Below are 21,610 nucleotides of genomic sequence, written 5' to 3'. Positions count from 1 at the left end.
GGGGAAGGGAGCGTCTGTTGTGTATCTGAGCTCCCCGTGGTAACACCCCCCTCTGCGTCTCTTTCTCCCCTCAGGAAACCTACACATACCAGGGTGACTATGACATGCACACAGGTGAGTCCTGCTGCAGGGGGGGCCCACGCATTGCCCTGCCCCCGCCCCAGATCACCCCCAGGAGTCCCTTCCCGCCCCTGTGTCCCTGAGCTAGAACTGGCCCATAGGGAGTACCTGTGGCACCTTAGAGACTAACAAATATATTTGAGCATAAGCTTTCATGGGCTAAAACCCACTTCATCGGATACATGCAGTGGAAGATACAGTAAGAAAATATATATACACACAGAACATGAAAAAATGGGTGTTGCCATACCAACTGTAACGAGGGTAATTAATTAAGGTGGGCTATTATCAGCAGAAGAAAAAAAACTTTTGTAGTGATAATCAGGATGGCCCATTTCCAGCCGTTGACAAGAAGGTGTGAGTAATAGTAGGGGGGAAAAATTAGCATGGGAAAACAGTTTTACTTTGTGTAATGACCCATCTACTCCCAGTCTTTATTCCAGCCTAATTTAATGGTGTCTAGTTTGCAAATTAATTCCAATTCTGCAGTTTCTTGTTGGAGTCTGTTTTTGAAGGTTTTTTTTGTTGGCGTATTGCGACTTTGAGATCTGTAATTGAGTGACCAAGGAGGTTGAAGTGTTCTCCGACTGGTTTTTGAACGTTATAATTCTTGAAGTCTGATTTGTGTCCATTTATTCTTTTGCGTAGAGACTGTCCGGATTGGCCAATGTACATGGCAGAGGGGCATTGCTGGCACATGATGGCATATATCACATTGGTAGATGTGCAGGTGAACGAGCCTCTGATCGTGTGGCTGATGTGATTAAGTCCTATGATGGTGTCCCCTGAATAGATATGTGGACAGAGTTGGCAACGGGCTTTGTTGCAAGGATAGGTTTCTGGGTTAGTGTTTTTGTTGTGTGGTGTTTGATTGCTGGTGAGTATTTGCTTCAGGTTGGGGGACTGTCTGTAAGCGAGGACTGGTCTCTCTCCCAAGATCTGTGAGAGTGAGGGATCATCCTTCAGGATAGGTTGTAGATCCTTGATGATGCGCTGGAGAGGTTTTAGTTGGGGGCTGAAGGTGATGGCTAGTGGCGTTCTGTTACTTTGTTGGGCCTGTCCTGTAGTAGGTGACTTCTGGGTACTCTTCTGGCTCTATCAATCTGTTTCTTCACTTCAGCAGGTGGGTATTGTAGTTGTAAGAATGCTTGATAGAGATCTTGTAGGTGTTTGTCTCTGTCTGAGGGATTGGAGCAAATGTGGTTGTATCTTAGAGCTTGGCTGTAGACAATGGATTGTGTGGTCTGGATGAAAGCTGGAGGCATGTAGGTAAGTATAGCGGTCAGTAGGTTTCCGGTATAGGGTGGTGGTTATGTGACCATCACTTATTAGCACTGTAGTGTCCAGGAAGTGGATCTCTTGTGTGGACTGGTCCAGGCTGAAGTTGATGGTGGGATGGAAATTGTTGAAATCATCGGTGGAATTCCTCAAGGGCTTCTTTTCCATGGGTCCAGATGATGAAGATGTCATCAACGTAGCGTAAGTAGAGTAGAGGCGTTAGGGTTTTAGCCCACAAAAGCTTATGCTCAAATAAATTTGTTAGTCTCTAAGGTGCCACAAGTACTCCTCATTCTTTTTGCTGATACAGACTAACACAGCTACCACTCTGAAACCTGGCACATAGGGGACATTCATGTGATTATCCAACGGAGGTGGGGATCTCATCCCTGCCCACTCCACAGTCCTGTTAGTGGTTTCCCTGTTTTTGTGTGTGTTGGTAGTTGGTCAGAGACATGGCATGTCACTAAGTCAGTGGCTCTCAACCTTTCCGGACTACTGTACCCCTTTCAGGAGTCTGATTTTGTCTTGCGTACCCCCAAGTTACACCTCATGTAAAAACTACTTGCTTATAAAATCAGACTAAAAATACAAAAGTGTCACAGCACATTATTGCTGAAAAATTGCTCACTGTCTCATTTTTACCATACAAATATAAAATAAATCAATTGGAATATAAATATTGTACTTACATTTCAGTGTATAGTATATACAGCAGTATAATCAAGTCATTGTATAAACTTTTAGTTTGTACTGACTTTGGTAGTGCTTTTTATGTAGTCTGTTGTAAAATTAGGCAAATATCTAGATGAGTTGATGTACCCCCTGGAAGACCCCGGTTGAGAACTACTGCTCTAAGGGGTGGGAATTCCCAGGGAAGGACCCTGACCAAGCAAGGCACTTCCTGAAATGTTACTCAACTCTATTCTGCTGTCTTGGTACTGGAGGTGCCTTCATCTCACCTTGGGGCTAGCTGGTTTGGATCCCAGATACAGCCTGGTTGTGCTGTCTCCGGGCATCCCTCTGAGCTTCCTGGCATTTTATTAAATTCAGGAAAGATACAGAGCTATGCTCATAAATCATCTGCTGCATTGCTGCCCTTTTCTTCCACAGGAGACCCCAAACAGGATTTAGCCTATGAACGCCAATATGAGCAACAGACCTACCAGGTGATCCCTGAAGTGATCAAAAACTTCATCCAGTATTTTCATAAAACTGTCTCGGATCTGATTGATCAGAAAGTGTATGAGCTTCAGGCCAGCCGTGTCTCCAGCGATGTCATTGACCAGAAGGTGTATGAGATCCAAGATATCTATGAAAACAGGTATAAAGCTATCACTCCCAGGGTGGGAATTGCTGTTGTAACTGCTCCTGTAGGGGTTTTGTGGTGGTGTTTTTTTTTTATTAAAGGGAGCACCAGTCAGTTGATTTGATCCAAATTTGGACTTTATTTAAAATGTGGACTGGGGGTAGATTTGGATGTCTGAGAACGAAGAGGTCCTTTCACTTCTAGATAACTGGTTTGACTCAAACCGAGGTCAGTAGTGATTGAAATTCATACCAAATGAGTCTCAATCCAGTTCCTAATGTGCATATTACAAAAATAGTGCTCCCGTTGGTGCTAATTAGCTCACTTGCTGATAACACCAGAACACGCCGAGGGTCAAATAGGCCATGGCATGTCTGACTCTTTTCTAGCGATGGTCCCTCCAGCTCATGACTAAGTCACACTGGCACAGGTGGTGTGTGAGACAAGCTTGCATTACTTCTCTGTGTTAAGGATAAAAGAGGACTTCAGTTTCCAGATCTGTTGAACTGGTCCCTCTCATGTATACTAGACTCATTTATAAATCTGTGTGTGGAAATAGTTTTGATCTAACAAAGCATGTCTTCAGGATTGGAAATCTTTAACTCAATCCTTCTTTCACTGATGAATGAATAGTTTAATTTGTAATCCCCTCTGCATGTGTTTTTTCACAGCTGGACCAAACTGACTGAAAGGTTCTTTAAGAACACCCCATGGCCAGAGGCAGAGGCCATTGCACCACAGGTTGGAAACGGTAGGTATTTTGTTTATTGGAGGAAAAAGAGAAGCAAACTGCTTTACTTTGGAAAGAGACCCAGCTGATGTCTCTGTCCTGTGCCTTCCTGTTACACATCCACCCATTAGCCATAACTGATCCCGTTGGCACTCTGAGAGCAGACAGGCCAAGAACTGAATGAGATCTGGAGATCAAACTTTCTCCCCTAGGAGTAGTCCTTCTGGCTATCTGAGCAAGAATTGCATGGGAGGAGTGCAGTCTAATCCTTCTGGTCGAGGCAGACACTGGATTTTCTCCAGCACTTTTTCTATTTTTCTCCTTCCCCACTCTGTGTGGCTGAGAATCCACTCAGTTCAGAAGCAGGCTTTCTAAGCATCATATTGAGAAGTGGAAGTGCTATAAATGTGGTAAAATGTCAAGGGAGCGGAGAGTATCTCCTATGCAAAGAAAGCAGTGATTTGCAATCTCGTTCCTTTCTGTTGGAGCCTCCCCTGCTGATTTGGCAGCTGGACCCCCAATACATCTTCATATTGTTCCCTGGCACAGATGCTGTCTTTGCTGCTTCTGTCTGTTTTCTCTCTCCTTCTGTCTCTTCTCTCTCTCCACCCCCCCCCATTTTGTTCTTTGCTTTCTGTTTATTTAGTTTTGTCCCCTTCCCTCCCAGCACACCAGATTTCATGCTCCTCAAGATGAGGGTTGGCTATTGCTGGTGTTTGGTAGGGCTGAGACATATGCTTTGGAGCTGAATTCTATGGTGAGAGCTTCCCAATCTGCAACTTCCCAAGCCTGTAACCACTGAACGCTGTTCCTGTGGCCTACTGTTTCAGGAACTGCCAAAGAAGAATGGTGGGAAAGTGGGCTTCAAAGAATTGCCCACTGCTTTATCCACAACAGCATATCTGTCATTGGCAATGGGAGTGAATCCAAAGCCATGCAACTCTCCCTATGCTCTCTGCTCCTTTCCTCTGCCCAATGTCCCCAAGGTTGGGAAACACAAGTTCTTAAATGTTTTCCATACTCAAGCCCCATAGGGGGACCCTCTTGCTCCTCTTTCCCTTATTGTAGCAGGGGGAAGACCACCAGTGTACCTGAAACATCTGGCTATGTTGACCACTTGGCCAAATGTCTTGCTAATGTCCAGTTCTGCCATCTCTTCCAGATGCGGTCTTCCTGATTCTGTACAAGGAGCTCTACTACAGGCACATCTACGCCAAAGTCAGTGTGAGTATTTGCCTATGTGGTCCTGCTAATTACGTGCAGGCTTTCCGATGGCTGTTCTGTAAAACTTGTCCTTTCCTCCCTCTGGACCACACTGTCTGTGATTCAAATAACTCCTGCAGAACAAATCTGTTCACACTTCTGATATGCTGTCATGAGGTCTTGATTGGATCTTGAGAAACTTGCGCAAGCTTATGGTTGGTAATGCCTCATTTGAGTTCTGACATTTTAAGACTTGATCTTCCATCTCCTGCCGAGGCTTGTAATCTGGCTCTACTTCTTGCTAAGTATCAGAGGGGTAGCCGTGTTAGTCTGGATCTGTAAAAAGCAACAGAGAGTCCTGTGGCACCTTAAAGAGTAACAGATGTATTGGAGCATAAGCTTTCGTGGGTGAATACGACATGCGTCTGACGAAGTGGGTATTCACCCACGAAAGCTTATGCTCCAATACATCTGTTAGTCTTTAAGGTGCCACAGGACTCTTTGTTGCTTTCTACTTCTTGCTAGTAATTACTAGCACAAAGTTCATAATAATTCGTTCATGTAAGAAGACATGGTCTTTGAGAAGTCTATGATCTAAATTAGGTAACACCTCCTTGGGGCAGTGGCAGTCTTTTTGTTCTGTGTTTGTGCAGCACCGAGCACAGTGAGGCCCTGGCCATGACTGGGGCTTCTAGGTGCTATGGACATACAAATAAATAACTACAAATGACACCTGATTATTGTGGTGGGTGAATTAAGGAAAGAAGAGCCAACAGAAAACAATTGGATTCTCTCCTTGACAGAGCTGTAATTCCAGGAGAAGTGTAGCTTGTTTTGTGGCTTTTTATTTAATTTTTACAACTGTCAGATGGGTGGGTGTAAGAAGCAGTGGAGTGGAGACTGGTGGTGGAGTGCTAGAGTGAAAATGAAACTGATGTGCAAGAAAATGCAGCCTACCAGTACAGAGAGGAGGAGAGTGAAAGAGGGTTCTGAATCCCTAGTGGAGAAGGAAGATTGGGCAGAGTAAATGGTTCAAGAGGTGGGAACAGGAAGGAGAGAGCTGAGACGCAGGGAGGAATGAAGCTAATTAGAGACTTGAAAAGGAGGATGCGAGACTTGAAATGAATGCCAGAATAGGAAGATGGTCAGGTGATGGTTCAGAGCGGGTGGAAGAGGGAGAAGATCTAGCTGCACTGTTTGAATAGACTTAGAGAGGGGAGAAGCAGGGAGATTAGGAAAGAGATGTTTCATTAGCGTGAGACATGATCCAGGGATTTACTAGTAGGAATAGATAGGGCAGTGGGCGGGAGAGCAGATTTTACAGGTGTAGCACGGTGATTCTGTGCTGTGGAGTTCTTAAAAATGAAATACTGAGGGATGGGGGTGCTTCCCTGACACGCTTGCTCATTTTACAAAGTGTTCAATAATGAAACACTTAATTCTTCCTCTTCATGGTAGTTCAACAAGATTTGTCAAGAGCCTGCATGTGAGGGGAGGAGGACAGAGAGTTCTTTAAGATAATCTGAAGATTTTGAGTCTGGGTGGTGATAGGAGGATATTTAGGAGGAAAGGGGAGAAGTTCCATTTGTGAGATGTTTAGTTTGGGAAAGCAGCAGGACCTCTGAAAGGAGTTCATTGCACATGAACAGTCAAGACGGCTTCTTGATAACAATGGTGTGCACTCATGGTCTTGGTGGTGGGGTGTATGATGATGATTGGCCTGGTTAAGTATAAAGACATTGGCAGCTCTACTGTCAGTGGAAGAATGTCTCAGCTACTCTAGGTTGTGGCTGCACACAAAGGCATGATGATAGCCCTGAACCCATTCCTGCCACACCTGGAGGGCCCTAGGCAGTTAGTGAAGCTAAGTAGACTGTATTGACTTCCCCACTCTCTCCCCTTTTCATTACAGGGTGGCCCCTCTCTGGAGCAGAGATTTGAGTCTTATTACAACTACTGCAATCTCTTCAACTACATTCTGAGTGAGTTACTATGATCCACTTACTGGTGTGTGAATTTTTGGGGGGAGGGAGGGAGGAAGAACAGAAGCATGCTTGTTTATGGATTATAGAGGAAAGAATCCCATGGTCTTACCCAAGGAAAGAAATTGTTGAATTGATAGCACGTCACATTCATCCATCTGAAAACACACACGTTCCAAATCCCTCCACTAATCTGAACTGCTCTGAGCAAAAGAAGAGAATCAGCCTTCTTTAGGTCTGCAAATGGTAGGTGAGTTATTGGAGGTGTCGTCTCCTTTTGCACGGGGGGAGAGGGGGAGTGAGTGAAGCTGTGAGCAAATGGAGAGAAAGATAGAGCAGTGTTTCTGTACCTTTTCAGGTTGGAGACCCATTATTCAAAGTCACGCATTTTTGTGATCCCCTTGCACTTATTACTCTATAACAGTGGTTCCCAAACTTTAACAACCTGTGAACCCCTTTCACTAAAATGTCAAGTCTCGCGAACCCCCTCCTAAAAATGAATATTTCAGGGATTTTCTCCTTTACCTGAGTATAAATTATAAAAGCAGTGATCTTGGAAATGTAAAATTTGTTTTTATGACATGCTTATTACACACTATTATTAATTATTATTTATAATTACATTATTTTTATTACATTATGAAAACGGCAACACTCTTCCAAGATCTCACTTCCGTAGCTTGTATCACTTTGAATAAGCCTGTTATAAGACAAGGCTCCTATGTTTCATCAAGGAGTATCAGATTTGAAACAGCATGAAGGTATTTAAGAAGCCAACTCAAAGAGTTCCTCCTACATATGCATTCAGGTCTTAAGCAGTCCAGGCAAACAACGCACGTTACAACAAAGCTTAAACTTGTTCTTCATAATAATTTTAAAAACAATACTACCTGCCTATTTAATTTTAAAAACAGCAAAAAATATCCACCTCCCTTTCCATTTCTTATAAGGAGTCTTGAAGTTTAAATCTCCTCAGTATGATAGATATGCTTGCTTTGATCTGCTTAGCTCTTGGAAGTCCAGGGGCTCCAGGCTGCTGGCCCCATGCTGTCCGGGGTCCCTAGGGACAGCTCTGTCCGCCATTAGGGAATTTTTTCCCAAGAACCCCCTGTAACATTTCGTGAACCCCCAGGGGTTCACGAACCCCAGTTTGGGAACCACTGCTCTATAGTAAATGCATCAGTAACAATGCTATGCCTATTTATCCATTTGTGGTTAGAGAGTCTGATAGAGAATACTTGATTTTGAAGGGGAATAGTCAGGTGGGAGGAATTGGGGGTGTGAGATTTTCTTTTCATTTAGATTGTATTAAGCTTTCAGTGCCTCACAACCCTCAGATTGTCTTTTGTTCCCCGTCTCCCTTGGGGGGGTCAGAACCCACCAGTTGAGAAATACTGCTGTAGAGTATTTAGTAATCAAACTCAAAAAGCTGGGCTTTTAAGTCATGAAGCCCTTGTTGTGTTTTCCTCAAATGAGGAGGCAGTGGGTGCGGCCAGAGCTATTGCATCATCTCTCTGCTGGGGACCTCGCTCGATGGGCGAGTTCTGCTCTGTCTCCACCCTTGAAGGGGAAAGTTACAGTGATGCCCATGTTTCCCCCTACAGCTTCATGTCACTGTCATCCTACCCCTTGATTGTGGGTGATTACCTGTGTTTTTCTCCTACAGATGCTGATGGCCCTGCTCCTCTGGAACTGCCCAACCAGTGGCTGTGGGATATCATTGATGAATTCATCTACCAGGTACATGGCCTGTTGCTGCGCTTCCTGGTAGCATAGGTGCTTAAGGCTGTTCAATTCTCCATCATTCCCCCTTCCATCCCACGTGATTCCTGTAGCTGAGATCTCCCCACATGCAGAGTATCCAAGGGGGTACTCAGATTTGAGGTCCATAGGAAGCAAAGACCTTAACCTTTTCTCAAATTATAACAATTCCTTCACGTTATTGGGGGATATTTGGGATACTCTGGCATTTTACCTATATTTCCATTTCAAGTTCCTGCATCCTGGCCTATTTCTGTAAAGTGCATCTTCCCTGACCCCAACTCTCCCACATCTAAATAATGGGAAGCTGCCTGGCTAAAATCATCTAGAGTTACAGAACTTATTAGAATGTTTGTCCACTCTAACTGACCAGTGCAGGATTGTTTCCTATATATTGTATTTTTTCCACCTTTAAATTTCTCAGTTGATGGTGCTTGTACGGCTTCTATTTGGAATAATCTCCAAGTCCAAACATGCAGAGCAATATAACTAGTCCACATTCTGAGATCTTGCTGTCAGGAGACATTTCCTGATACCAGCTGAAATATCCCTTATTTTCCCCTTCCATCAGTCCACCCTCCCAGACCTTAAATTATTTTTGTCTCTCTGAATTCCCTTCTGTTTGATGTCTTGGTGTGAAGATGCCTGGCACTGATCACACTATTCCAGGTGTTATCTTGTCAAGTGCATATGGAGATGGACTGTCACCTTCTTGTTGTGTGATACCGATCCCTCTATGTGCGTATGTGAGCCACATTCTCGCTGCCACTTCAGTCATGTCTAATTGTCAGTCCTTCACCTACCCCTTGGGTCCTTAGTGATGCTGCTTTCTAGGTTCTCCCTCATGCTGAGTATCTGCTTCACATTAGTCTTGCCCTAGGTTTGTATAACTTGTCCTCTTGAGCTGCCAAGTAATAACTCAGATTAAGCTGCTGTTGGGACCTGTGGCTTCCTGAACTTCAGTCATATGATAGAACCGTAGGGCTGGTGTTTAGATGAGCGTTTCCGTGCTAGCTCCTTATCTGCTTGTCCTTTCCTCGTCCCATAGTTCCAGTCGTTCAGCCAGTACCGCTGCAAAACAGCCAAGAAGTCCGAAGAAGAAATTGATTTCCTTCGGTCAAACCCCAAGATCTGGAATGTCCACAGTGTCCTCAATGTGCTGCACTCCCTGGTGGACAAGTCCAACATCAACCGACAGCTAGAGGTCTACACCAGTGGAGGTGAGGGGTCAGGGTTCCCGAGTATGCTGTCCTGGCCAAGAGGAGTGATCAAAGGGAAAGGGAGATTAGGAATGGGATGCAAAGTCTTTCTCCTTGAAGATACTGGTTCTAGTCTGGGGTGGAAGTGACTGGGGACTGTTCTGTGAAATGCGCTGAGGTGTCTCAATCGTATTTACCAAAATCCCATCACAAGTGACAGTAATTGTCCCCCTTGTTGGCAGCCTCAGCTTGGAGGCCCAGGATTGAGTGGGCCTGAGATATAACTCCCTTCTCATCCAAATGCACGTGGTAGGTTGGTGTATGCTTACACTGCTGCTGTCTGTGCTGAGGAGAGAAGGCTTCAAACTCCAATGCTGTCGGTCTTGCACTTCTCACCTGCACCAAACTCACTCTAAAAATAGGTAAAAGCAGGCAATGAGTAGCTGCTGTCTGGGCTTTTCAAGTTCAGCTGTCTGTGCCCCCCAAGTAAAGCTCAGAGAATGCAAATGTACCATTAGAGTGCTGCTCTTTGCTGCATGGATGAGACTGCAACGTTTTAAAGATTGGGACAAATCCTTGTTTAATGCCCTTTGACTTCCTATTGGTTTCATTGGCAGTTGAACTAAACCTTTAATTCTGGCAAGTGTTAGCATGGAAAGGGATAATTATTTGAGGTTGATTGGGAAACAGGGTGGGAGGAGTGCTGAAGGTTGCATCTCCTGACTTACCCACCCCTCTGATGTCCAGGGGGTCGAGGTAGTTGAGCTGTGGGGAGAGAGCCCATTCCCCCTGTAGAAAGTGTGACACTTCCTCTCTTTCCAGGTGATCCCGAGAGCGTGGCTGGAGAGTATGGTCGTCACTCCCTCTATAAGATGTTGGGCTACTTCAGTCTTGTGGGGCTGCTGCGCCTCCATTCACTGCTGGGGGATTACTACCAAGCCATCAAGGTTCTGGAGAATATTGAGCTCAACAAGAAGGTAATAAGCCACAGCTCTTAAATGCTCCCTTCTGGGTCTAAAGTGCCTTTATTTGAAAGGGCAGCAAATGCTATCTAAAGGTGTGGGGGCCCCGATCATCACAATGAACTGCCCAACTACGGAGCTATTCATTCCTGCTTTGAATGTCAGGTGGGGGTGTCTACTTCCACCCTCACGTGGGGCTGTAATCACAGCGTAATGCAACACTTAATGCAAATCCTACACACACATAGCTGTCCCCTGATGGCCGTTGTGGCTGTTCTAGCATGTATATGTGTTCTTGGGTGTTTGCTTTCTGGGGTCTAGGGTACGATTCCATGCTGAGGGGAATGTTGATTGAAGCATCATACGCTAAAGTGATGTTGCAGTGCTAGTTAGTTGGGCTGGATAGTGTCCCTTAACAGTATGGCACCCTGGTCCCGTCTTGGTTAGCTGCTGTTTCCCTTAGCCCCAGCCCCGCTGGTACCAACCATTCTACCCCACATATCTAATGCTTTTTCTAGGATCATGCACCCCCTGTGATAGTTGTGCTTATTGCAGTCCAGCTACACCATCAGGGTGGTCACTGGACTGGTCTGGAGCTCTGCATGTTATCCATCTGTGTGCTTGTACTGTGGGGTGTGGAATGGGCTACTTAAACAGCTTGCTGTGGAGGGACTGCAAACACCCTGCAATGTATGGAATTCTATCTACTGAGCCCGAGGCCTATTACCGGTGGGAAGGCATGGGATGTGTTTAGTGTGACACACAGGTAAAACTAGCATGTGTGGGATGAAATGAAGAGAAATTTTTTTTGGGGGGGGGAATATTGAGGGGGGAAATCCCCAACAGTGGTGTCTGTTAGCCTGTAAATAATCTGTCCAGGGAAGAAGAGAACTTTTAAACACTAGCCTGGACAAGAAGAGATGAACATAGTGCTGGCAACAATCCTCCATTGCCAGGGAGATGGAAATGATCTGTTAGATCATCCAGTCTGTCTTTTATGATAGCTTTCTCACTTCCCTGTACAGGAAACACAGAGGGCAGCAGGTCAACCCTCTCCTTTCTCTATGGTAGGACTGGTTTGAAGACTGATAGAGATGGGCTCCCTGAAGGAAAGAGGTGCTAAAGGTTGTTGGGGGAAGATGTCTTTTCTAACTTTGCATGTTTGTGTCTCTCTTCCTCCCCAGAGCATGTATTCCCGGGTGCCGGAGTGCCAGGTCACCACCTATTACTATGTGGGCTTTGCTTACCTTATGATGCGGCGTTACCAGGATGCCATCCGCGTCTTTGCCAACATCCTTCTTTACATCCAGAGGACAAAGAGCATGTTTCAGAGGACTACCTATAAGTATGAAATGGTAAGGGGAGCGAGGCCAGTGCACTATCCTTCTCTTACCATCTTTGACCTCTCTGCTGCTGTTGATACTGTTGATAACTTCCTCCTTAACCTTCTGTCCTCCCTTGCCTTGTGTGGTAATATTCTCTCAGCAGCTCCTTGGGTGAGTCGTTGTCCTTCCCAGTCCCACAGAGTTAGATCCATGGCCCCTCCTTCTCCCTCTACGTCCTATTTCTGGGCAGACTTATTCACTTACATATTTTCAGTGCCATCTTCTTGCTGACAGTTCACCAGTCTGTCTCTCCATTCCATGACCTGTCTCTTTCCATCCAATCTTGCATTTCAGCCTGTCTCAGTTCTTGGATGTCTCACTGACTGTTAGAACCAAGCACCTCACTTTCAGTGCAAGGAGCTCCTGGCCCTCAGAGACCGCGTACAGGCTTTGGAGGCCAGGGTGGTGGAACTGGAGGAGCTAAGGGAGGCAGAGAGGTATGTTGATGAGGCTTTCCGGGACACTGTAAAATTGTCCCACCTCCGGTCAGACAGCCCCTGCGCTGTTGAGGAGGATGAAAGGCCCAGGGAAGCAGAGCAGTCAACGGGAGCAGAGGGAAACCTTCCCATAGTTGGGACCCTCCTTCCAGATGGTGTTAGGGTATCCTCTCGCACTGAGGTTACCTCTCCGGGGGAGGGAACTCCAGTCACTAGGAAAAAGCAGGTGTTAGTAATGGGAGATTTGATCATCAGAAACATAGATAGCTGGGTTTGTTATGACCGGGAGAACCGTATGGTGACTTGCCTGCCTGGTGCGAAGGTTGCGGATCTCTCGAGGCATCTGGATAGACTTATGTGTAGTGCTGGGGAGGAGCCGGTGGTCGTGGTACATGTAGGTACCAATGATATAGGGATGGGTAGGAGAGATGTCCTGGAGGCCAAATTTAGGCTGCTAGGAAAGAGACTGAAATCCAGGACCTCTATGGTGGCATTCTCAGAAATGCTCCCAGTTCCACGCGCAGGGCCAGGTAGGCAGGCAGAGCTTCAGAATCTCAATGCGTGGATGAGACGGTGTAGAGAGGAGCGGTTTAGATTCATTAGGAACTGGGGAAACTTTTGGGATGGGGAGAGCCTATATAGGAGAGATGGGCTCCACCTAAATCAAAGTGGAACCAGACTGCCGGCACTTAACATTAAAAAGGTTGCAGAGCAGTTTTTAAACTAGGAGATGGGGGAAAGCCGACTGTTGCAGAGGAGCATGTGGATCGGACAGAGACTTCTCTTAGAGGAGAGTCTATTGATAGAGATTCTCTAGGTTATAGTCAGGAGCAGAGGATGGAAGAGGATAATGTAAGGGCCAAATCAGAAGAAAAATATTCACATAAAGAATCGGACACATCAGAAAAGGGCCGACAAATAAATAGTGACACGTTTTTAAAGTGTTTGTACACAAATGAAGTCTAAATAATAAGATGGGTGAACTAGAATGCCTTGTGTTAAAGGAGGATATTGATATAATAGGCATCACAGAAACCTGGTGGACTGAGGACAATCAATGGGACACGATCATTCCGGGGTACAAAATATATTCGAAGGACAGAACAGGTCGTGCGGGGGGGGGGAGGGGGGACTGGCACTATATGTGAAAGAAAATATAGAATCAAATGAAGTAAAAATCTTAAGTGAATCCACATGTTCCATAGAATCCCTATGGATAGTAATTTCATGCTCTAATAAGAATATAACATTAGGGATCTATTATCGACCACCTGACCAGGACAGTGATCGTGATGATGAAATGCTAAGGGAAATTAGAGAGGCTATCAAAATTAAGAACTCAATAATAGTGGGGGATTTCAATTATCCCCATATTGACTGGGAACATGTCACCTCAGGACGAAATGCAGAGACAAAATTTCTCGATACTTTAAATGACTGCTTTTTGGAGCAGCTGGTACGGGAACCCACAAGGGGAGAGGCAATTCTCAATTTAGTCCTGAGTGGAGCGCAGGAGCTGGTCCAAGAAGTAACTATAACAGGACCGCTTGGAAATAGTGACCATAATATAATAACATTTAACATCCCTGTGGTTGGAAGAACATCTCAACAGCCCAACACTGTGGCATTTAATTTCAGAAAGGGGAACTATGCAAAAATGAGGGGGTTAGTTAAACCGAAATTAAAAGGTACAGTGACTAAAGTGAAATCCCTGCAAGCTGCATGGACGCTTTTTAAAGACACCATAATAGAGGCCCAATTTAAATTTACACCCCAAATTAAGAAACACAGCAAAAGAACTAAAAAAGAGCCACCGTGGCTTAACAACCATGTAAAAGAAGCAGTGAGAGATAAAAAGGCATCTTTTAAAAAGTGGAAGTCAAATCCTAGTGAGGTACATTGAAAGGAGCATAAACACTGCCAAATTAAGTGTAAAAATGTAATAAGAAAAGCCAAAGAGGAGTTTGAAGAATGCCTAGCCAAAAACTCAAAAGGTAATAACAAAATGTTTAAGTACATCAGAAGCAGGAAGCCTGCTAAACAACCAGTGGGGTCCCTGGACGATCGAGATACAAAAGGAGCGCTTAAAGATGATAAAGTCATTGCGGAGAAACTAAATGGATTCTTTGCTTCAGTCTTCATGGCTGAGGATGTTAGGGAGATTCCCAAATCTGAGCCGGCTTTTGTAGGTGACAAATCTGAGGAACTGTCACAGATTGAACTGTCACTAGAGGAGGTTTTGGAATTAATTGATAAACTTAACATTAACAAGTCACCGGGACCATATGGCATTCACCCAAGAGTTCTGAAATAACTCAAATGTGAAGTTGCGGAACTATTAATTATGGTTTGTAACCTGTCCTTTAAATCAGCTTCTGTACCCAATGACTGGAAAATAGCTAATGTGACACCAATATTTAAAAAAGGCTCTAGAGATGATCCCGGCAATTATAGGCTGGTAAGTCTAATGTCAGTACCGGGCAAATTAGAGCCTCACCAAAGGCTCTTATGTAAATTAAGTTGTCATGGGATTAAAGGGAAGATCCTTTCATAGATTGAGAACTGGTTAAAAGACAGGGAACAAAGGGTAAATTCTCAGAATGGAGAGGGGTAACTAGTGGTGTTCCCCAAGGGTCAGTCCTAGGACCAATCCTATTCAACTTATTCATAAATGATCTGGAGAAAGAGGTAAAAAGTGAGGTGGCAAAGTTTGCAGATGATACTAAACTGCTCAAGATAATTAAGACCAAAGAGACTGTGAAGAACTTCAAAAAGATCTCACAAAACTAAGTGATTGGGTAACAAAATGACAAATGAAATTTATTGTGGATAAATGTAAAGTAATGCACATTGGAAAAAATAACCCCAACTATACATACAATATGATGGGGGCTAATTTAGCTACAACTAATCAGGAAAAAGATCTTGGAGTCATCGTGGATAGTTCTCTGAAGACGTCCACGCAGTGTGCAGAGGTGGTCAAAAAAGCAAACAAGATGTTAGGAATCATTAAAAAGGGGATAGAGAATAAGACAGAGAATATATTATTGCCCTTATATAAATCGATGGTACGCCCATATCTTGAATACTGCGTACAGATGTGGTCTCCTCATCTCAAAAAAGATATACTGGCACTAGAAAAGGTTCAGAGAAGGGCAACTAAAATTATTAGGGGTTTGGAACGGGTCCCATATGAGGAGAGATTAAAGAGGCTAGGACTTTTCAGCTTGGAAAAGAGGAGACTAAGGGGGGATATGGTAGAGGTATATAAAATCATGAGTGATGTGGAGAAAGTAGATAAGGAAAAGTTATTTACTTATTCCCATAATACAAGAACTAGGGGCCACCAAATGAAATTAATGGGCAGCAGGTTTAAAACAAATAAAAGGAAGTTCTTCTTCACACAGCGCACAGTCAACCTGTGGAACTCCTTGCCTAAGGAGGTTGTGAAGGCTAGGACTATAATAGCGTTTAAAAGAGAACTGGATAAATTCATGGAGGTTAAGTCCATTAATGGCTATTAGCCAGGATGGGTAAGGAATGGTGTCCCTAGCCTCTGTTAGTCAGAGGGTGGAGATGGATGGCAGGAGAGAGATCACTTGATCATTACCTGTTAGGTTCACTCCCTCTGGGGCACCTGGCATTGGCCACTGTTGGTAGACAGAATACTGGGCTGGATGGACCTTTGGTCTGACCCAGTATGGCCGTTCTTATGTTCTTATGTCTTAATTTCTACTCTCCTGTTCTTTTACTGTTGACAACACCAGGTTCTGTATCCTGATGGATCATTTGACTCCTCCCTCTCGCTCCTCACATGTCCAGATCCCACTGTTTCTGACTCCACAACACTTCAAAGATTTGGCTCTTCCTTTCTAGCCAAACAGCTAACAGTGCTCTCCACAGCCTGACTCACCTTTCAGCTGCTGTGATCACCTCCTTGTTGGCCTCCATGATACACACATCCCCCACCACATGCATGCTAAAATTGTCTTCCTTGCATATTGATCTAAACTTGTCCCCCGGCTCTCTGTTCCACCCACCATCAGTTTTTAAATATGTTCTCCCCTTCAAGACCCTATATAACTCTGCCTATGTTTACGTATCTGACCTTGTCTTTTATCACATCATTCCTGCACCCTCTGCTTTGCCACTGGTGCCAGGCTTGCTGTCTCAGTTGTCTGCTTCTTCCATAACCATCTCCAAGATGCCCCTTTCTCCTGGTACACCTCAATTCTGGTGTGCCAAGCCAATACCAACTCCTTCTTCAAGCCCCCTCCTTTAGACCAGTGGTTTTCAAACTGCGGGTCGTGACCCAGTACTGGGTCGCGGAATGTAAGACACTAGGTTGCGGCTACTCCGGTCAGCACTGCCGACCAGGCCGTTAAATCCCGTCAGCGGTGCTGCCCGGCTAAGGCAGGCTAGTCCCTACCTGTTCTGACATCACGCCACACCCCAGAAGTGGCCAGCAGCAGGTCCGTCTCCTAGGCAGGGGGGCCATGGGGCTCTGTGTGCTGCCCCCGCCCTGAGCATCAGCTCTGCACTCCCACTGGGACCTGGGGAGCGGGCAGTGCCTGCGGATGAGAGCCATGCAGAGCTGCTTGTGCTCCTCCGGCTAGGAGCCGGACCTGCTGCTGGCCGCTTCCGGGGCGCAGTGTGGTCTGCAGTGCCAGGACAGGCAGGAAGCCTGCCTTAGCACCCGGCCCTTCGCCACTGACCGGGAGCCACCCGAGGTAACCCTGTGCCCCAATCCCCTGCCTCAGCCTTGAGCCCCCCAAAACCCGGACCCCCTTCCTGCACCCCAAATCCCTCATCCCTGGCCCCACCCCAGAGCCTGTACCCTGAGCCCTGCACCTCTCCCGCGCCTCAACCCCCTGCCCCAGCCCTGAGCCCCCCCAAACCTGGAGCCCCTTCCTGCACTCCAAACCCCTCATCCCCAGCCCCACCCCAGAGGCTGCACCCCCAGCCCAGAGGCCTGACCCCCTCCTGCACCCCAGCCCAGAACCCACTCCCACATCCTGAACCCCTCATCCGCAGCTCCATTGGATCGCGGGCATCAACAATTTTCTTCCACTGGGTCACCAGAAAAGTTTGAAAACCACTGCCTTAGACTCTGCTTTTCCACAGTGCACACAACAACTGAGTGAATGGTAGGTATTGAAAGAGAGATCTTTGTACTACCAATAGAGGCGTGTGTCTAAACTGATTAACCAGGCGAGCATTAGCAGCATTTCTGTAACTCATGTCTTCCCTCATGCCTTCCCCTCCTATTGTTACTCCACGCTCATCACATGGTGTCCCAGGTTATAAATGCTTTGGGGAAAGGGCATGTCTCTGTACTGTGTGGCACCAAGCTCTCTCCTGGGCACTGTAAAATACCACTGGAGGGATGGCTTCTAATGACTGTCTTCTCTGTCTCAGATTAACAAGCAGAACGAGCAGATGCATGCCCTTCTGGCCATTGCTCTCACCATGTACCCCATGCGAATAGATGAGAGCATCCACTTGCAGCTGAGGGAGAAGTATGGGGACAAGATGCTGCGCATGCAGAAGGGTGACCCACAGGTGTATGAGGAGCTCTTCAGCTATGCCTGCCCCAAATTCCTCTCTCCCGTGGTCCCCAACTATGACAATGTGCATCCCAACTACCACAAGGAGCCCTTCCTGCAGCAGCTGAAGGTATTCGCCGATGAGGTGCAGCAGCAGGCCCAGCTGTCCACCATCCGCAGCTTCCTGAAGCTTTACACAACCATGCCTGTGGCCAAGCTGGCTGGCTTCTTGGACCTCACGGAGCAGGAGTTTCGCATCCAGCTCCTAGTCTTCAAACATAAGATGAAGAACCTGGTCTGGACCAGCGGCATCTCAGCCCTGGATGGGGAGTTCCAGTCAGCCTCTGAGGTTGACTTCTACATTGACAAGGTCAGTTTCTCTTTCCCTCTGCCCCAGGCATGAAAAACCATGATCAGAAATTCATCCCAATCTCTGGCGTATATGCCTTCTCTCCTCATTTCATATTCTTAATGGGGAGCTCATCCCCAGACATGGTTCAGAGTGCTGCTATGATGCCAGAATCTTGCTGTTCAACAGCGTCCTTAATGGAGAAGTGGTAGTGCCAGGAGCATGTGTCTGGGCAGGCTCTTTGCCAGCCTTTAGGCCTGTGCCACTAGAAACACATCAGACCTATTGGCCTGAGTAAACAGGCCCCAAATACTCCTGTCCCAGACTGGGGGAGCCCTCTCCATGCCACTGATCCTGGGCAGGATATGTTTCAATAATAGCTCAAGACTTCAATTTAAATGCAGTGTCTAGATTTGCCAGCTTTCAGCGCCTCCCCTGCCCATCTCATTTCCCCACCAGGTGGGAGTCTTGCTTGGCCACGCTGCTGCGTCACTAAGTGCTAAAGCCTTTAGCTCTGCCCACCCTCAGCTCTTAGCTAGCGCTTTCTCTGCTGGAAATCCAGACCCAAAGAATGATCAGACTCCAGTCTGTCCCTGAAGCTCAAGGCCAGCAAGTGCGCACAGGGAGGAGAAAAGAGTTCTTCCTGCTAAGCGAGGGCCTCCAGGTACATTGCCACTTGGCTCTTCAAAGAAGGTCTCTCTCCCCCAATCTGAATCTTGTCAGGGAGCCTGGTGGATAGAAAGGATTGTCGCTTCTAGCCTCGTGGACCTTGAGGTAACCCTCTTCGTGCAAGGCCTGGCTCTTGCTTTGCCTGCTCCACCCACCCAAACCAAGTGGAACTGCCACTGACTCCCAAGCATTAGCAGGAGCCCTGCTCTTTTGCTGCTGCTAGAAGGAGGCAGAGAGTGAACCAGACCTTGCAGGGGAAAGCTACCCTGAAAGGCCCGAGAGCTGAGATGGGGAGCCTCCACCATCAAATTGGTTATCAGGGCTGAATGGAGACATGGCCACAGGAAGTTAAAACATTGTGGACTTGGACTCCACCATTTGCAAGAGTAAACAAGAGCCTACCCCAAAGGGAAAATTTAAATTAGAGTGTTGTGGCTTAATTTTGGGCTCTTTCTGTTGACTAGTGCAGCTGAGGGGTGTCTCTGACACTGATCTCAGGCCTCAGTGGGTCCTTCCCCCAGTAATGCTACTGTATACCCCAGAATTAACTCTGCTCCTTTCCTGATTGCTCCATGTTCTCTTGGCAGGACATGATCCATATTGCAGACACAAAGGTCGCTCGGCGCTATGGGGACTTCTTCATCCGCCAAATCCACAAATTTGAGGAGGTGAGCTCTGGTTGTTACTAGGGCAGGGGACTCTGAATAATCCCTGATGGGGAGTCAGGGGAAGGTCTAGGACTAGTGGGAGAGACGTCTGTGTGGGTAGGGGTGCTTCTGTGAGACCAGACCAAACAGCTGGAATGTTTCCATTCAGTGACTCACCAAAGCCATCGGGAAGGATTGCAGGAACCCCCCTTTGGGGGAAGGATGTGCTTCTCTGTTGCGGCCCAGCATGACCACTGTCCCGGTTGCAAAATGGGAGGGGGGGAGGGATTAGGTTAACTCATTTAGTAGTGCCAGCAGGGAAGACACAACTTTAAGCTATTCCCTGGGGTATCCACCTGTGATGTGGTCTCCTCCCACATCATTCTGATATGTTTTGCTGCCACCTTGTGGGGGCTCAGTTTTCCTTAGATGAGTAACAGATTTCCATTAGTAACACCAGTGGGAATCCATTAAGGCCACCATCCTATGTAGGGCAGGAGGGACCCTTCGGAAGGCCTTGGGACACTGCTCCAGCAGCCCCGCCCTTTCTTGCTGCTGAATGCTCAGCAAGGAGGAACACACTGTCTCGGCCCCATTCTTCCAGCAGGGGCCACTGCAGGACCAGTTGTATCCAAGTGCTCACTGCAGAGAGAATGTGAACTGTCTGTGATGGAAGCAGGTCACCCCATTCCTTGCCCTATCATTTAATGAAAACACTTATACCCTCTTGTCCTGGATCTCCCGTTGTGGGGTGGGGAGGTTTTTACTATTTTTTCTCCTTACTGTGGACTACGCTTACTACTGCCTCAGGGCGTTTGCACAGTTGAGTGTGGGAGTGTTTGGGAAGGTGCACTTGTGAGAGCCCCAGCAGTGAGTATTTTCTTAAACTCCCATCTCTGTAACAGGCTGCTTCTTTTCTTCCAGCTGAATCGAACTCTGAAGAAGATGGGCCAGAGACCCTGAAACATTTGCTCAGGCTGACCAGCAATGTGCAGGGGGAGGGGAAATTATTCTATTTGCTGTGGGAGAGGGGAGTTAAGGATTGTGCATTTCTGGAATCTCCTGTGGCGCTGACATTTCTTACTTTGCTAAGCAGGTTGCTCAGATCACACCACCAAACAAAGGACTGAGATCATCTAATAAACAATTGAAATCTCCCCTGTGTTTTCAGTACCAGATACAATAACTTCTTTTTGGGAGAAGGTGGTTGCATTCTGGGGGCAATTACTACCAGTGTGTTCTCTTTCTCAGTCTCTCTGGGTAACAAGGATGGGGAACAGACCCCTTCCCCGCTTTCTAAAACTCTATGGACACTGTGGGCTGGTCTACACTGGGGGGTGGGGGGAATCGATCTAAGATACGCAACTTCAGCTACGTGATTTACCTCGGGTCTTCACAGCGCAGGATCGACGGCTGCGGCTCCCCCGTTGACTCCGCTACCGCCTCTCGCTCTGGTTCAGGGATTGATTTATCGCGTCTAGATGAAACGCGATAAATCGATCCCCGATAGATCGATTACTACCCGCCGATCCGGTGGGTAGTGAAGACATACCCTGTGAACCCAGAAGACTGCAGGGTTGATTGACTGGCAGGGAGAATGCTAGCAATCACACAGTGTGGGGCTGGGGGAGGTTATAAACCAAATTGGTCATCCATTCTCTTTCATCTATTCCCCTCTCGAATTTAAACTGAGCTGCCTGTGACTCTGTTAAAAAGTTGATCTTTTTTTGCTGCTTTGAGGTAAAAAGGCCTGGCAGCTGGTTGAGGGTTTTTAAAGGAAGGGGATTCTGCTTATTTTTACCTCAGAAATATCAGGAATGTTAAGTCTGCTCTTCTGACCAGATCTGGTTTTGCTGGAGACTCAGCTGGTGGTCTTGTAGACAGCGTGTGGTGTGAGCTCTCAGACCTTAACAGAAGGGCCAGGAACGAGACTTCCTCTCTCCCAAACATTCACAGGGGTGTGGGGTGGGATTTTGCTAATATCAATTGACAGTTTTACTTCGATTAAATCTCTTCTCAATGTTTTGACCTGT

At 46.6% G+C, this 21,610-nt stretch overlaps 1 protein-coding gene across 2 annotated transcripts; it reads left to right on the top strand.

The window, feature by feature from the left end:
- The first annotated feature begins 14 nt into the window (after positions 1–14).
- Positions 15–20,735, top strand: EIF3L (eukaryotic translation initiation factor 3 subunit L). Of its 2 annotated transcripts, XM_029912808.1 has the most exons (12): positions 15–114; positions 2,512–2,722; positions 3,379–3,458; positions 4,600–4,661; positions 6,553–6,622; positions 8,289–8,362; positions 9,432–9,603; positions 10,405–10,559; positions 11,729–11,899; positions 17,785–18,282; positions 19,518–19,598; positions 20,502–20,735. In XM_029912808.1, exons 1-12 carry the CDS (start codon positions 105–107, stop codon positions 20,538–20,540), a joined length of 1,623 nt encoding a protein of 540 aa, XP_029768668.1. In that variant the 5' UTR covers positions 15–104; the 3' UTR covers positions 20,541–20,735. The 2 variants fall into 2 exon arrangements, with proteins under 2 accessions (XP_029768668.1, XP_026513263.1); XM_026657478.1 differs by lacking the exons at positions 15–114; positions 3,379–3,458 and having other exon boundaries at positions 2,644–2,722.
- The last annotated feature ends 875 nt before the right edge of the window (positions 20,736–21,610 follow it).

Source organism: Terrapene carolina, unplaced genomic scaffold (genome assembly GCF_002925995.2).
Source record: "Terrapene carolina triunguis isolate 2854851 unplaced genomic scaffold, T_m_triunguis-2.0 Scaffold247, whole genome shotgun sequence".
In the NCBI taxonomy this organism is placed as follows: Eukaryota; Metazoa; Chordata; order Testudines; family Emydidae; genus Terrapene; species Terrapene triunguis.
The sequence above is the reverse complement of the archived record's forward strand: the minus strand, read 5'-3'. Positions and strand labels throughout refer to the sequence as shown.